We start from the raw sequence: 16839 nt of genomic DNA on the forward strand, positions 1-16839 counted from the left end.
AGGTGAGGATTTCGCTTTGTCGATGAATTGACTCAACTAAAAATGCATAAACTCAATGCATGGCTATCGGCATGCCTTTGATCACATAGACCTAGCTTGCGCCCCGAACTACCATACCAAGATGTATGCACAACACCGAGGAGTTCCTTTTAAGTTTAAAATCTTCGACGATCCTTGGTGAAAGTGTGATATTTCTTATGCGCTATCCTCGCTTTTATACTATTTTCGAGAACACAGATTCAAGTACAGATGAATCACTCACTATCCACAAAAGGATACTATCAATAAAACTGACATCTATACATATTTAGAAATACAAATTAACATAGTGCACTCTTGCAAACATGAAGATACATTAAACTACTCATAATAGAGCATAAAATACAGTAAACATTAAACATAAGATATACATTACAAAGAAGGTGCAATATTACATATAATAACACGGTAATTACGCTTTCTTTGCTCAAAATAAATATATTAGTGACATATTTTAAAGTTGTGACGTCACATAAAAATATGGATCATATCATCTGCCCCTTCCTTTCGGAAACTAAGTTTCAGGCACTTTATTTACCTGGAGGAAACGTAGTTTTAAAGTACAAACTCTTTCTTCTTATCCTCCGAAAAATGCACGAGTTTCAGGTTATCCAAGTTAACCTTACCATAGAATTCTTTAGTACTTGGAATTAGTAATGTCACAACATTATTTTCCACTTTGTCCACTAGATAAGGTCCTATCCACAACATAAACAACTTTTGAATAGTCCTATCTAATGAGGAGCTTAAGGAATGGTTTTTAACCATCACGAAGTCTCCAACTGGTTCGGGCCAATTGAAATGTGTTAGGATCTCTCTGGTATGGGACAATTGAAGAATAGTTCAGCAGGCGAATATCCAGTGGTCTCAGAAATAGAATAATTAATCAGCAAAACGACTGGAGGCGTAAGTTACCATCAGGCTTACCAACAATTAAGTGCTCATACAAGATGAATATCAAGGCACAGTAACATCTCATTGTTTCCACTTTATAAGTTCTTCTTTCAGGAGCTTTCTTTTTGCTATAGATATGGGATATGGAGATCGATACACAGGTTCTGTTGTGGTGAGTTCAATCTCACACTGGAAGTTTTTAATAGTACCAGGTCTCTCGGAAAACACCTCTCTATGCTTCAATAAGACTTCTTTCAATTGGCTTCTACCCCTTTCGCATAAAATCTCATTCACATTGACCTTCTGAAGAATATCGTCAGGACAAGCCGTCCACTGATCGACATGGGAATCTTCACAGACTTTTCTTACACACGTCCCTGTCGAAGATTCATTATTCACGAGGTCCTGTTCTACTGGAACTCCGTCTACGGTGAGGGATAACTTCTCGCGCTGTAGGCCAATTCCTGCTTCATATTTCCTGAGGAATAGGTAGCCCAAAATAAAATCAGCTTCGAGACCTTTTAAGACAAACATTTGCTCTAATAAATTTCTTCCAGCAATCTCCAGATATACTTGTCTACTTCCCACAACTCTAGTTTTGTTTCTCCCAGTGAAATCAGTCAGCCTAACATCTGGACATGGTTGTAACTGCAATGACACCAGCTTCTCTTTAATCTTCTTCCAAATAGCGTAGCTCATGAGATTACATTTGCTGCCAGTGTCCAGAACACAAATAAAATCAATGCCTGTTACAGTTGCTTTAAATAACGGAGCCCTGGGTAAATTTTCCTTTCTAACTACCTGTTGTAGTGCCCTATCTAAACTTTGTTCTCCTTCATTGAGAGTCAGCACAACAAAAAGATGATTATCTTCACTATTTATAACGCTGTCATCTGTTCGCAGAGAAGTCCAAGATTTTAGCCCAACCGTGATTGGGAACAAAGAATTCACGTTGGGCGACTGGCTAAATCTGACTGCATACCACTCGGATTAGCACTAGTCGATGGTGCCCAACAAAAGTCTCTTGTTGTCTCAACGCTTTGCCGTTGCTCGTTCGTCAAACGTAAAGCAGAAGGTTCAAACGGAGGTGCAGTCGCTCTGAAGTTACTGGATTCAGAGGCGTTACGTGAAGAGTCACGGGAATGGTCTTTTGGATCAGATCTGGAACGACACGGCCCACGTGCGTAGTTGTTCCTGCCATCCCTTCTCGGAGGATTACGCCGCCTGTTGTAATTGGAATAACCATTTCTATGGTTCTGCATAACTTGTCTGACCTGGGGAGGAGAGGAAGGGGGGTTGGTTTCCAATTCTATTTTGACTAGGAGCATTTCCCTGGCCAGCACCTTCTCTATTCCACACTGGCTTCCAACTGTCCTGCTTCTCAAGCACCTCGAATCTTTTCAAAAAATAAGCAAGCTGTCGTACAGTTCGAGGAGAATTAGCCAAACTCAGACTGCGGGCTCTATATGGAAGCTGGAAGATCATTATCTCTGGTTCTACATAATGGGCAGACAGATTGTGGTAGGCTGAGTATATGGACCAAGCATATTCCTCCATACTCATACCAGACTGCTTTCAATATAGGCGAGATCTCACTGCCGTCAGCTGCCTCTCTTTGGCCTCTTCAGAAGCATATTGGTTGCGAAAACGGTGGCAGAAATCAGAATAGGAACTGAACTTCTACTGATTTGCTCGAAACCAATGCTCAGCCTGGCCTTTGAATAACCGAGGAATAATTTCCAATCGGTATTCATATGGAACTTGCATTAAATCAAAGTTGATATTGAGTTATTTTAAATACTGTTCAGCATTCTGAGCTTCCAGGTCTCCCTTGAACTTGGACAAGGAATTAAGGTCTGTCTGATCACTGATTTTTCGGTGGTGCGCTTCTCACATTTCCATGCCTTTGTTTTCGCTTCCTGATTTTCGCTTGATACTGAAAGTCAGAACTGGTGCTGAAAGAGGAGGAACTGCGATCTTTCTTCCTTTCTGGACATTTCCTCTTTGCTGCAGTAGATAAACTAAAAGGTTTTATTCTTTATTTATGGCAATTATAATGCAAATATACTTGAGACGAAGGCAAGGATTTTGCTTTGTAAATGAATTAACTCAACTAAAAACGCATAAACTCAATGCGTGGCTATGGGCATGCCTATGATCACATAGACCTAGCTTGCGCCCCAAACTACCACACCAAGAGATATGCAATAATAACTGAGCCAATATTTGCTCTTTACCCTTTTATTCCAAATTAATCATTAGGCTAGCTTTATTTCTTAACGAATAATGGTTGCAGTATTATGCATAGCATCAATGTATGGCCATCGACATGTCTATGAATCACATAGACCTAGCTTGCACCCCGAGCTACCATATCAAGATGTATGCACAACACCGAGGAGTTCCTTTTAAGTTTATAGTCTTCGACGATCCATGGCAGAAGTATGATATTTCTTATGCACTATCCTCGCTTTTATACTATTTTCGAGAACACAGATTCAAGTACAGATGAATCACTCACTATCTACAAAAGGATACTATAAACAAAACTGACATCTATACATGTTTAGAAATACAAATTCACATAGTGCACTCTTGCAAACATGAAGATACATTAAACTACTCATAATAGAGCATAAAATACAATAAACATTAAACAAAAGATATACATTACAAACAAGGTATAACATATAATAACATGGAAATTATACTTTCTTTGCCCAAAATAAATATATTAGTGACATATTTTAAAGTTGTGACGTCACATAAAAATAAGGATCATATCATCTTCATGAAGCACAGAGAGTTGTATGAGAAGGAGTTCTACTTAAACTGGGGTTGTCTAGGGTTGTACTTAAATGTTTATTAGGGATAAGACGATATCTATGCTGATGTCTGAAATTATTGGTTGAAATTTAATCATCGATGCCAAGTGATACTTTTCCGAAGTCTGCAGAGTCCATAAAAATTACATGTGGCACTTTCACAGTCTAAATATCCTGGAAATTATGAAAAATGCATAATGTTCATGACTTTTTCCAACATCATTGTGCAGAGAAACGGATTTTGAGATTAAATTATTACCTCATGTAAAATTACAACAATTTTAAAGCAAATTTCTAGAAGCATGATATTGTATAGTTCCAATGGAAAACTTTTGTGTTATAATTAGGGGTATGCGGGATAGAATTTTTTTGGTCGGGATGGAAATTTTTTTAAATCCTGAGATTCAGGATGGGAAAAATTCGCAATTTCCCAACTAAGTCTGGAAATTTTCAGAACGGGAAATGTACTAAATTTCCCGAAGCTCTGAAAATCTCGAATTTTACACGTCATTTTCACCTTAAGCGATTGTTTTTACATTTCTGGAATAAAAACTAACAATTTCCGATACGTTCCAGATACAATGCAGAAAACGTCAAGAATTAACGACTTTTCAAAATGACCATTCAGTATTTGCAGACTGCTCAGGATTTGAAAAGTTGGGAAGTCATTTCCTGAAGTCGGGATCAAGACAGGAAATGAGTTCTGGGGGGGGGGGGGGCAAACATTGAAGGCCAAGTGTACCTGCAGGGGGCAATTACCACCCACAAATTCAAATTTTATGAAAATCAAAATACTTTTCGCAAAATTTTCTTGCTCGTTTCGCTCGCAATGCCTGCTTTTCTTGGTCCTATTAAGTTCAGAACCGTAGCTAGCGGCGACGAGAGTCGCCCATAGGTGCCAAACGATCAATATGGAAATAAGTTGTAAAATTGATTGATTCATTTGTAGTTTTAAGTCCACTAACCACAGAAAGGCTAATCCAAACTGGACCTACAGTTTAAAGTGGGATCCGAACCACTGTGCCATGTGCCTCCATCACGTATCGAACCGGGGACCCCTCAATCACAAGGCGACGATGTTACCACTACACCATCGGGGAGGCACAAAAGTTGTAAATGAGAGAATGCATTGGCGTCCCGTGAAATTATTTGCACCCTATTAAATCAATATTGATTTCAGCCTGCAAAAACTTGAATCAAAAAATTTTCTTACTCGCTTCGCTTGCAATATATCATTGTTGTCTGTAATGCATTGTAAATTACCAGACAGAGAAATAAGACTTGTCTTAATTGATTTTGTTTTAAATGCATGAACAATTGTTTTGAGGAAAGGGAGCGTGCACATTAAGACAATTTATGTAATTTTTGCTGTTGGTTTATTGTGAGATGGATGAATTGGTTGCGTAATGTATTTAAATAATATATGTTGTATATAATATGTGTTAAAGAAACTTTGAATACGTACACAATTTAGTGTCTACGTCGCTTCTTGTTGCATTATATGAAACCTATATCGATGAATGTTCTACATGTTAATGTAAATAATAATTATATTTGGAATGCATTTATCAAGCCTTTTCTGTCTTTCAAAAATAGTTTGTGTGCTTGTTTTCCATTACTGATGTGAAATTGAATATTTTGAAGAAATAATTCAAATCATTTGTTCGAACACAAATGCATTAGCACCATCTTCTACCCTCTTTCTGCATAATTTACAAGGGTAATAATGTATTGATACTACTACTACTAATAATAATAATATTGGAATTTTGGCTTGGGCATGGATGTTTATGAGTGTCCATTCATCAATTTTATCATATCATCACTCATCCACATCTTCGCAAATTAGCCAAAAGTGGCACAATAAGCGAAGTAAAATAAAGCAAATCAATACTAACAACATTATTATTATTAACAATATTGAAATTAGTATTAATTTGATTTTGATTTTTTTTATTTGATTTAGTTTATTTCACTTCGCGTTTTGTGCCTCTTGGCTAATTTGCGAAGATGGGGATGAGTGATGAAATGATGAAATTGATGAATGGACATTCACAAACAACCAAGCCCGACCGGGATTCGAACCCGGGACCCTTGGCGTCACAGCGCGATGTGCTAACCACTCGGCCACAGGGTCGGGCAAATTATTATTAATATAATAACAATTAGTATTATTGGTTTGTTTATCCTGGTACTTGCCCCCCCCCCCCCCCCTGACAAAAATTCGTGGTTGCGCTGTAACGTGCCTGCGGTTCGAAAACTCAAAAGTGACTCGAAATGTTAATGTGTCGTACTCAACGTGTGCCAGTACACACTATGGGAGTTTCGTCGCCTTGAAGAATAGGTATGCTAAATGGAAACTACCACACCACGATCAATCCAATTTAGATTAACACTGAAATGAGTTTAATTCTGCCCACAATTTCAATGTAACCCATTATTCTGGTAGCGCTGGTCGCTGTGTCCGATTACGTATCAATAGGCACACTAAGCAATAAAGTAAAATTTCCAAACATGTTCACTTCATTCAATTACATGAAATCCGCAGAGAAATAAGTAAGTTTCACCCAACTGAAATTGTATTTTTCAGTGATTGAAGTATCAATTCACATCAGTTCACCCTATATGTGACACTGAATAACTCACAAACTAATTACGGTTCATGCCCAACTGAATAGTCAATGATAATTCCCATTCCAATTTGATAAAATTTTTGATTCACCATACAATTTTCTACCCTCTCTCCTGAGCCTAGCTCGCTTGTGTTAATTATCAGCTGATGTACTGGAGACTGGGTCCTAAGAACAGTTACCCAATGGAGGCTGTGTACATACTATAGATTAGGATCTGAACTTCAGTGAACATAACCCTTTACCCTGACCTAATTGATGACCCAACTGTCATAGATATTCCTGGGCATTATTCATACTTAAGTGACCAGCACAAAATGAACCTCTTCCTGAAAAGTAACATTTACATTAATTCATATATATATATATATATATATATATATATATATATATATATATATATATTCTTGTTATAATGCACAGAGGGAGCTTTTGTTTTGATAAATGTCAACACAATGAAATCAGATAATAAAATATTTTATTATTACTAGAGAGGAAAATAAACCAATAAACTAATTTTCAGTACTTATGACATTCAATTTACCTACTATGCCCTATAGCAGGTTACACATTGCTTCATTCAATTTGAAGAAAATTATTACTCCCTGTGACTAAAATAGCAAAATAAAATGTGATACAATGAATCAGCTGTTTTAGACTGTCATCACATGACCTAATAATCCAGCACAATTAATTCGACAAATTCTATCGATTACTTTTGTGGATATTATTAAAGAAATTCAATAACAGAACTTTGTTTATACATCGCTTGAACCTACATTAATTATTTAGTCCTTAATAGATCGTGTATTCAATATTGAAACACTTCTGCAAAACTTCAACTTTTCGTGTTTACAGTAGGCATAGTTATTTCTATATGCAGCACAATGATTTACTCTTGTTCAGCTAACAAAACTCTGACAACATAGTAATCATATGAATTGTGTGCATTAAGTAGAATATTCAACGAATATTTACATTTAACGATTTACAGTTTGCAATTACTGATCAGCTGTATTTTTACGCCAATATGGCTACCCGATGTGCTGCTTTCCCGCTCAAACTAACGGTGCGATGCATACCGATTAATGGCCATTAACGACACACACGAATGCTAGCATATTTTGCGAAGTAGAAATCCTTAATGCAGTTATTCCTACAGATGTCTGGGTGCACTTAATACGTATATAAAGTTTGGTACTTACAGACAATGCCCGGACCACGATCCGTAGATCACTTAGCACAACAAAGTTATCAAATATCGGCTGTATCCTTACTTGGTGAACCAATATTCTTTGCGTTATATGTTTCCTGAACCTTTATGGATCATTTACGCCATATGGATTGCATGGCAAATTCCCAGATGTTCGGATATTCCTGGATACCCTTTTCCGAACAAAATCTTATGGGCTCTCCATCTTCCTTTCCCGGACGAACGAACCAACTGAATCGATCTTTTACCCGTTCGTCAACAAACGAGTCCACTCTTTGATTCGCTGTAATAAGTTCATTGTCTCGAACTCCGCTGCTTCAAATTCACTCGTTAAGTTCGAGTTTTCACTTGAATCCATTAAATAGAATATCACATTGCTCACATAACCAACACAACCATTTTTCTGTCCAGATTCGGCCCGGAAACCGTAATCCCGCATGGTATGTGAACCGACTATATAAATCATTCCTTTTAACCTTTCCTTACATTGTTGTCATTTCGTGTACAAGATTTTAACTAGAAAGTCCACCAACAGAATGATAAACGTAGTGTGGCAGCTTTGATGAAATTTATCAAAAGTAAACGTGAATTATTGAAGTACACTAAAATAAGTACATACAAATATGTTCATTATAACATTTCTTGTTATAGCAGCTCTGCTTTTCGGTATCCTGTGCACCCCTAGTTCAAATTCATAAATATCTTAAATACTTTAAAATGTTTCGGTTTAAAGGTAATGGTGGGAATTGATAAGCGTATTGGCATTGATATTTATATTGGGTCAAAATGGTATTGGCTGAGCCTTAGTGCATATGGAACGAGTACTTTATTTAGATATCCCAGGAACATGTTATTTAATTAGTTGCACAAGTACATCAACAGAAACAAAGAAGCTCAGTAATAAAAAGCAGTTTTGGCATGTACTTACTTCCTGTCAGTCAGGCAGTGTATTGGATAGGACTGTGTTGCCAGTCAGACATGGAGTAGGAAGGAGTGACAGGGCACTGCACTGTCTTTTATCTTTTTAACCTGAACTTACCTTCCCATGTCTTAAATCTTGACTATTCTTGTCCTATCTCCTGAGGAAGCCACATGATGTGGTGAAAGCTGGAGAACAAAGTAAGTACATGCCAAAACTGGTCTTTATGATTTAGTGAACTGATGGCATGTGGTGTAACAGTTGGGCTGAAAAGTTCGTAGGCTGACTCATAGATGGCGTTACTAGAATTAAATCCATGTGATTTTTACTTAGTACTAACCTTTAAAAGATACGTGTATAAATTTCACAGCTGCCGGATTATTAGTTCGTGAGATATAGCATTGTGAGTGAAGCAGCTTTTGTTATTGTGAAAAAATGGATAAAAAATAATTTCGTGTGTTAATAAAGCATTGCTTTTTGGCGAAAAAAAATACTGTTGAAGCCAAGGCTTGGCTTGATAAACATTATTCGGACTCTGCACCAGGAAAATCAACCGTTGAGAAGTGGTTTGCTAAATTTAAACGAGGCGAAATGAGCATCGAAGACGATGCATGCAGTGGACGCCCCAAAGAGGCTGTTACCGACGAAAACATCAAAAAAGTCCACAAAATAATTTTAAATGATCGTAAAGTGAAGTTGATCGAGATAGCTGAGACTTTAAAAATATCAAAGGAACGTGTTGGACATATTGTGCATGAATATTTGAACATGCGAAAGCTGTGTGCAAAATGGGTGCCGTGCGTGCTCACAATCGATCAAAAGCAACAACGTTTTGATGATTTGGAGCAATGTTTAGCGATATTCAACCGTAATAAACACAAATTTTTCCGTCGATACATTACAATGGATGAAACATGGCTCCATAACTACACTCCAGAGTCCAATCGACAGTCAGCCGAGTGGACTGCACGTGATGAACCGAATCCAAAGCGTGGAAAGATGCAACAGTCGGCTGGCAAGGTTATGGCATCAGTATTCTGGGATGCGCATGGTATTATATTCATCGATTACCTCAAAAAGGGCCAGACCATCAACAGCGATTATTACATAGCGTTGTTGGAGCGTTTAAAGGATGAAATCACTAAAAAACGGCCCCATTTGAAGAAGAAAAAAGTGCTGTTTCATCAAGACAATGCACCGTGTCACAAATCAATGAAAACGATGGCAAAATTATATGAATTAGACTACGAATTGCTTCCCCATCCACCATATTCTCCAGATCTGGCCCCCAGTGACTTTTTCCTGTTTGCAGACCTTAAAAGAATGCTCGCTGGAAAGAAATTTAGCACTGATGAAGAGGTAATAGCCGAAACTGAGGCCTATTTTAAGGCTAAAGAGAAATCGTACTATAAAAATGGCATCGCAAAATTGTATGACCGCTATAATCGTTGTATCGCCCTCGAAGGCAACTATATTGAATAATAAAATCGAATTTTGTCAAAAAAATATTTTTTACTATGTTAGCCTACGAACTTTTCAGCCCAACTGTTAAGTTATGCCTTATCTAGAGTAGTTTTCATGTTCAGAAGACACAATGGGCTCTTATGGGAAAATATGAGCGCACTGTTGTGAAATTTCTCGATTTACAAAGTTAGCTTACGTAAAATCGGTACCTGCAGTTTTGCAGGAAATTTTGTAGAGAATACGACGGTGAACACAAAAAACTGGTAACTTGCTTACATATTTTTAGATAAATTAAAAACGCAAATTTTCGTAAAAACAAAATTTTTGCATTGTTTTCATTCCTAACATTGAAACATGCCGTAAAATTGAAGCATTCATTATGAAAAAAAATGACACTGTTTTTTAATTGTCATAGGCGATGGTGGTGCTCATAATTTATCAATACTTTAAAGTATATTCGCATTAAAAAATATTCAAATAAAGTATGTGGAGATTTTTTTATATTCGTGCAGTAGAAAATGTCGTCGCTGGCCATTTTTTGTTCTGTAATTCCAAGTAAAAACTTCCTCCAGCGACAAAGTTGTGGAGAAAATAATGAAATTATTTTTTATAACCACTCAAAGGTTCCCAGAAATATTACTTCCATGCATTTGGAGTTTCGAATCTAACCCATGTGCCAGGTTCCCCTTTCTTGAGTGAGAGATCTGCTTTGGTCTGTTTCGACTTTTTTCCTCTCGAAAAAGTGTTTTCAGTTGTGTGAGCGCTCGGTGATTTTTACTTTTTTAAGTGATTTCTGAAGTGTCATTGTTATAGACGTGTCCTTATTTCGTGCATTACACTCGCGCGTGTAGTGATCGCAATGGATCGTAGAAAAAGGGTGGGTAAGATACGTAATTAAAAGTGGCGAGAGAACAGCAGTCTTACGTGTGTTCGCCTACTTGAAGGAAAAGAACCCCGGAAGTAGCCAATCGTTTTTTGTTAGTGAACTTTGAAAAGTGACTGGGCCCAATTTAACTTATTCAACGTTTTACCGTTTGGTAAAATAAATGGGGTTCGAATTTGAAAAGCGAGGAAATAAAGCACTAATGATTGAAAGAAACGATATTATATTGTGGCGACATTCATATTTACGGAAAATGAGACAATTTAGGAATCTAATGGGAAAATGACATGCTAATGAACTGTAACGTGCACAGTATAATATTAATATTAATAATTACATATAATTATCATTATATATACAAAATATGTAACACCTTCATTGTGAAGGAAGCTCATTATTTCCCGGCGACATGAGCTAGCGCTGTATTGGCAACACTGTGTGGTTTCTCCATAAGCGCCGTTGTGTCTTCTGAACGTGAAAACGACTTTAGAAAGAAAAAAGGTTGAAGAAATGGTTTATAACATTTCACTGATTAGTGATTAATTGAAGTAGAAGTCATCCACCCCTTACCCCAAACCATCATCAGATCTCTCTCTCTCTCTCTTTCTCCACTGATATGTATGATGATGAGTTGTCGCTGGGCAAGGTGAACCCATGGTGGTTTGCCATTGCCTTCCATGGGATGAGGATGAAATGGACATTTACAAACCACCATGCACGAGCGGGATTCGAACCCAGGACCCCTAGCATCGCAGCGCAATGTGCTACCACTCAGCCATGGGGTCCGGCACTGATATATATATATACCCCTACCACACCAAAAAAGCCATCCCATTCTCCCTTGCCCTCAGAGGCCAGCGCCTCAACTCATCCCCCTCATCCCGCCAAAACTACAACCTACGCCTGCACCAAGCCCTAACCAACCGTGGCTATCCCTCCACCCTCATCAACAAACAAATCACCAGAGCCAACTCCCACAACCGCACCAAACAACCTAAAACCAACCCTCCAACCCTGATCACCCAATACCACCCCCATATTATGAAAATCAGACACACCCTCCACTCCCTCCTCCCCATCCTGCAGAGCGATCCTGATACCAGGGACATCTTTCGGGATAAACCCAGGGTCGTCTTCCGTCGCCCCCCCAACCTCAAAAACATCTTGGTCCGGAACACCCCCACCCCATCCACACCACTCCCCCCAGCTCACAGGTGCAACAAACCCAGATGCAAGACCTGCCCCATACTCATCACCTCCCCCACCCTCCTGATCCCCACAGCAGCAGGCGAGTTCACCCTTCACCCTAAGGGCACCTGCCACTCATCCAACCTCATTTACACCCTTATCTGTCAAATCTGCGGCTATTTCTACATAGGCGAAACCTCCACCCCCTTGAACCTAAGGATCAATAATCACCGTTCCTCCACCCAAAACTCCGATTTCACTGTTGCCATCCACACCAACAGCCACAACACCACCTTCAATAACTGCTTCCGTGTTGCCATCATCCATCTTCTACCCCCCCACTCTGACACATCTTTCCGCAGGCGCTGGGAAAGGGCCTACATAACTGGCATGCACGCCACTATACCCCCCGGACTCAACCTAGCCAACCAGTAACCCTCTCCTCTCCTCCCCAAAATTACCCACCCACCTTACAGTAAACACTGGTGAAAGTACTTCTCGTGATCTATCGACTGTTTCTGGCAACACTGACCGTAGAGACGCTACGGTCAGTATTCTGTGCCTCTTCTCTTCGTAACGCCGATCTTTCTTCTCCAACTTGAAAATGCGACATAGATCGCGAAATATTGAATAATTTCTCCTCGTGTGGTAAGTGTTTACTGTCTCCTTCCTCATTAGTGTTTATCCGCCCTTCTGGCACCTTTTCAGATCCTATTCCTGTGTTTTTTAGTTCCTTTTTGGATATGAACCCTTTTGTGTACAACTCACGCCAACTCTCCCGACTCCGGTCACTCATTATTTCCTTCACCAAATCTGTTTGTCACACACGTTTTTTACATTCATGTCTCTTATTAGGCCTAACTCCCAAAAGCCTGACTCCCAAACTCCCTTTCTCAGCCATGCCTCCCGATATTCAACCCAATATTCGCCCCCTGGCGAGAACTTTTGCTGCCGAACTAACCCTAACCATGTACAGATCACAACTCCACCGGACTCGAGAACTCTCGATTTCCATCCAGTCCCTCACCAAAATCCTACTGACCCCAGGCAACAACAACAACCAAATCAACACACTCTGGAACCTTTCCCAGTCCATAGCCCACAACCTCAACCAGAAACACCTGCAAAAACTTTCCATTCTCTGCCGACAAGCCCTGAATGCAGGATGCACCCTCCCCCTCCCCCTCCCACCACAACACCACCACAGAATTGCATGTCCCTTACTTCCAGATCCACCCTTACCTCTACCCACTCCACCCCAACCTACCATCTCTAACCATGCCCCCCCCCCTCCCACCACACCACAGAAGAGCACCAGTCCTCGGACAAAAGATGCCCCCAGCACACTGACATTCCTCACCCCCCACCACCCACCGACTGCACCTCTGTCTTGAACCTTTCCAACCACAACCTCACAACCACTGAAATTGACGTTCTTTCCAAAGGTCTTACCTTCTCCCCAACCGCCACCCCTAACAATTTCCGGCTACTATTTGACATACAAACCTTCGCCCGCAGACTTAGGTGGACGTATTTTTGGGCCAAGAATCCCCCCTCCAATGCTAATCCCTCAGACACACATCCCAGTCTCCTCCAATTCTGCCCCCCCTCCCCCCATGATCCCCCCTCCCTTCCCAACAACCACCCTCTTGAAAGATACATCACCTCTGTTGTCAACAATGTTTCTGACAGTACATACCTCCAAAACTCCTCTTCCCACCACAATCTAACCCCAGCCCAGCACCAAGCCCTCCGGTCCCTCCGCAACAACCCGGACATCAAAATCCTCCCTGCCGATAAAGCGTCCACCACAGTAGTCATGAACTCCTCTGACTACGTGGCGGAAGCCTCCCGTCAACTCTCTGATTCATCAACCTACAAGCCCACCACGGTTGACTCATCCACCACACACCTTGACAAAATTCGGGATTTTGTCCTCTCCCGAGGACCCCCTGAAGGCCTATCCAATTCCACCATCTCCTCACTCATACCTGACAACCCCCGCACCCCCACTTTCTACCTCCTCCCGAAAATTCACAAACCGAACAACCCCGGGAGACCCATTGTGTCCAGCTACAATTCCCCCACTGAACGCATTTCAGCCTTTCTAGACTCACACCTCCAACCCCTTGTCCAAGCCCTGCCTTCCTACCTCCGTGACACCAACCACTTCCTTAGCATCATACAAAACTTACCACCCCTACCACCTAACACCATCCTCACAACTGTTGATGTCACATCCCTCTACACTAATATTCCCCATGCCCATGGCCTCCGTGCCACAGAATCATTCCTTAACTGCCGACCTAAACCCCACAATCCCAGCACTCACTTCCTGATACAACTAGCCAACCTTGTACTTACCTGCAACAACTTCTGCTTCGGTGATCAACATTACCTGCAGATACGTGGCACAGCCATGGGTACCCGCATGGCCCCCTCTTATGCCAACCTGTTCATGGGCAGGCTGGAACAGGAATTCCTTGACTCCCAGCAACTGAAACCACTCCTCTGGCTCAGATTCATAGATGACATTTTTCTCCTCTGGACACATGGCGAACCCTCTCTCACCACATTCCTAAACCAACTTAACGACTTCACCACCCTCAAATTGACCTGGTTCCATTCCAAAGACCAAGTGACCTTCCTAGATGTGGACATCCACATTGCGGGAGACCACTTGGAAACTTCCATACATATCAAACCGACCAACCACCTCCAGTATCTCCACTACTCCAGCTCACACCCCTACCACACCAAAAAAGCCATCCCATTCTCCCTTGCCCTCAGAGGCCAGCGCCTCAACTCATCCCCCTCATCCCGCCAAAACTACAACCTACGCCTGCACCAAGCCCTAACCAACCGTGGCTATCCCTCCACCCTCATCAACAAACAAATCACCAGAGCCAACTCCCACAACCGCACCAAACAACCTAAAACCAACCCTCCAACCCTGATCACCCAATACCACCCCCATATTATGAAAATCAGACACACCCTCCACTCCCTCCTCCCCATCCTGCAGAGCGATCCTGATACCAGGGACATCTTTCGGGATAAACCCAGGGTCGTCTTCCGTCGCCCTCCCAACCTCAAAAACATCTTGGTCCGGAACACCCCCACCCCATCCACACCACTCCCCCCAGCTCACAGGTGCAACAAACCCAGATGCAAGACCTGCCCCATACTCATCACCTCCCCCACCCTCCTGATCCCCACAGCAGCAGGCGAGTTCACCCTTCACCCTAAGGGCACCTGCCACTCATCCAACCTCATTTACACCCTTATCTGTCAAATCTGCGGCTATTTCTACATAGGCGAAACCTCCACCCCCTTGAACCTAAGGATCAATAATCACCGTTCCTCCACCCAAAACTCCGATTTCACTGTTGCCATCCACACCAACAGCCACAACAACACCTTCAATAACTGCTTCCGTGTTGCCATCATCCATCTTCTACCCCCCCACTCTGACACATCTTTCCGCAGGCGCTGGGAAAGGGCCTACATAACTGGCATGCACGCCACTATACCCCCCGGACTCAACCTAGCCAACCAGTAACCCTCTCCTCTCCTCCCCAAAATTACCCACCCACCTTACAGTAAACACTGGTGAAAGTACTTCTCGTGATCTATCGACTGTTTCTGGCAACACTGACCGTAGAGACGCTACGGTCAGTATTCTGTGCCTCTTCTCTTCGTAACGCCGATCTTTCTTCTCCAACTTGAAAATGCGACATAGATCGCGAAATATTGAATAATTTCTCCTCGTGTGGTAAGTGTTTACTGTCTCCTTCCTCATTAGTATATATATATATATATATATATATATATTGTTTATTTTTTTTGTTTTCAGATTTTCCCTAAGCCTTCAGTTCTTGACTTCCGTCGAGAAAGCAACTTGCAAACAGCTTATGGAGAAATTGAATTTAAGCTTGCAAAACAGGCAACAGGACCTAGCAGAAGAGGAAATTACAGAATGGACAATATTGGAATTGAAAAAAAAATATCAAGTATGAAACATGACAGTATTTCACATTTGCTAATGTGTGAACTTACCCATAATGCCACATAAGCATATATTTGCTGAATTTTATGCTAATAAGGGACTGTTGAAAATATTACTAGTGAAAGGATTGAATTTACCTTCTATCTTGTGCATAATTGGACAAAAACACTAGACGTGAAATGCATAGTGAAATTGAAGAGTTTCAACCTGATGAATTCATGAAACGTCAGGGTGTTTTCCTGTAAACAAAACGATTCCACTATCAATAATTTTCACACTTGAAAAACTAGTTGATTTTCATTAAATATTGGTATTAGTTTTGCAAATATATTTCCTACATTGACACTAATTACCTTATGTTTATGGTTAGTTTATGTTACATTCAATATTTTCTTTTTTGAAACAGTACAATTGTGCCTCATTACTTCTTATAGTAATCACCATCACAGTTGTGTTCAATATCCCTCAAACTGTAAAATATGTGCCTTTACTTTGGGAAATTTTTGTAGACATGTGGTTGTTGATTTTTTAAGTAATTGTTCAATGTATGGAGTTATGTTTTATGACGAACGTTGATTTAATAGCACAATAAGTGTGTAAATTTAATGATACTCATTCTCAGGTTTATTTTTTTGTATGTATATATTGTGAAGAGTAAGCACATTTTTGAATAGCAGGTACCTCACGTTTTTTTGTACAGTTTCCCACATGGAAATTTAATGCAGATTATCTAATAATGATGATGTAGTTTTCTGCAATAAATTGTATTGTTTTA

At 40.5% G+C, this 16839-nt stretch overlaps 1 protein-coding gene across 2 annotated transcripts in view; it reads left to right on the forward strand.

Annotated features, from left to right (window-relative positions):
- Positions 1 to 16839, forward strand: part of LOC145980030 (dynein axonemal assembly factor 19) — a 32425-nt gene extending 15586 nt beyond the window's left edge. For both annotated transcript variants that reach the window (XM_083113004.1, XM_083113005.1), the window contains exon 5: positions 15912 to 16839. In XM_083113004.1, the coding sequence (XP_082969130.1) occupies positions 15912 to 16074 (163 nt within the window). In that variant the 3' untranslated portion in view covers positions 16075 to 16839. The remainder of the gene's footprint in view (positions 1 to 15911) is intronic.

The sequence above is a fragment of the Lepisma saccharinum genome, chromosome 27, assembly GCF_977018435.1.
Source record: "Lepisma saccharinum chromosome 27, izLepSacc3.1, whole genome shotgun sequence".
Classification (NCBI taxonomy): Eukaryota; Metazoa; Arthropoda; class Insecta; order Zygentoma; family Lepismatidae; genus Lepisma; species Lepisma saccharinum.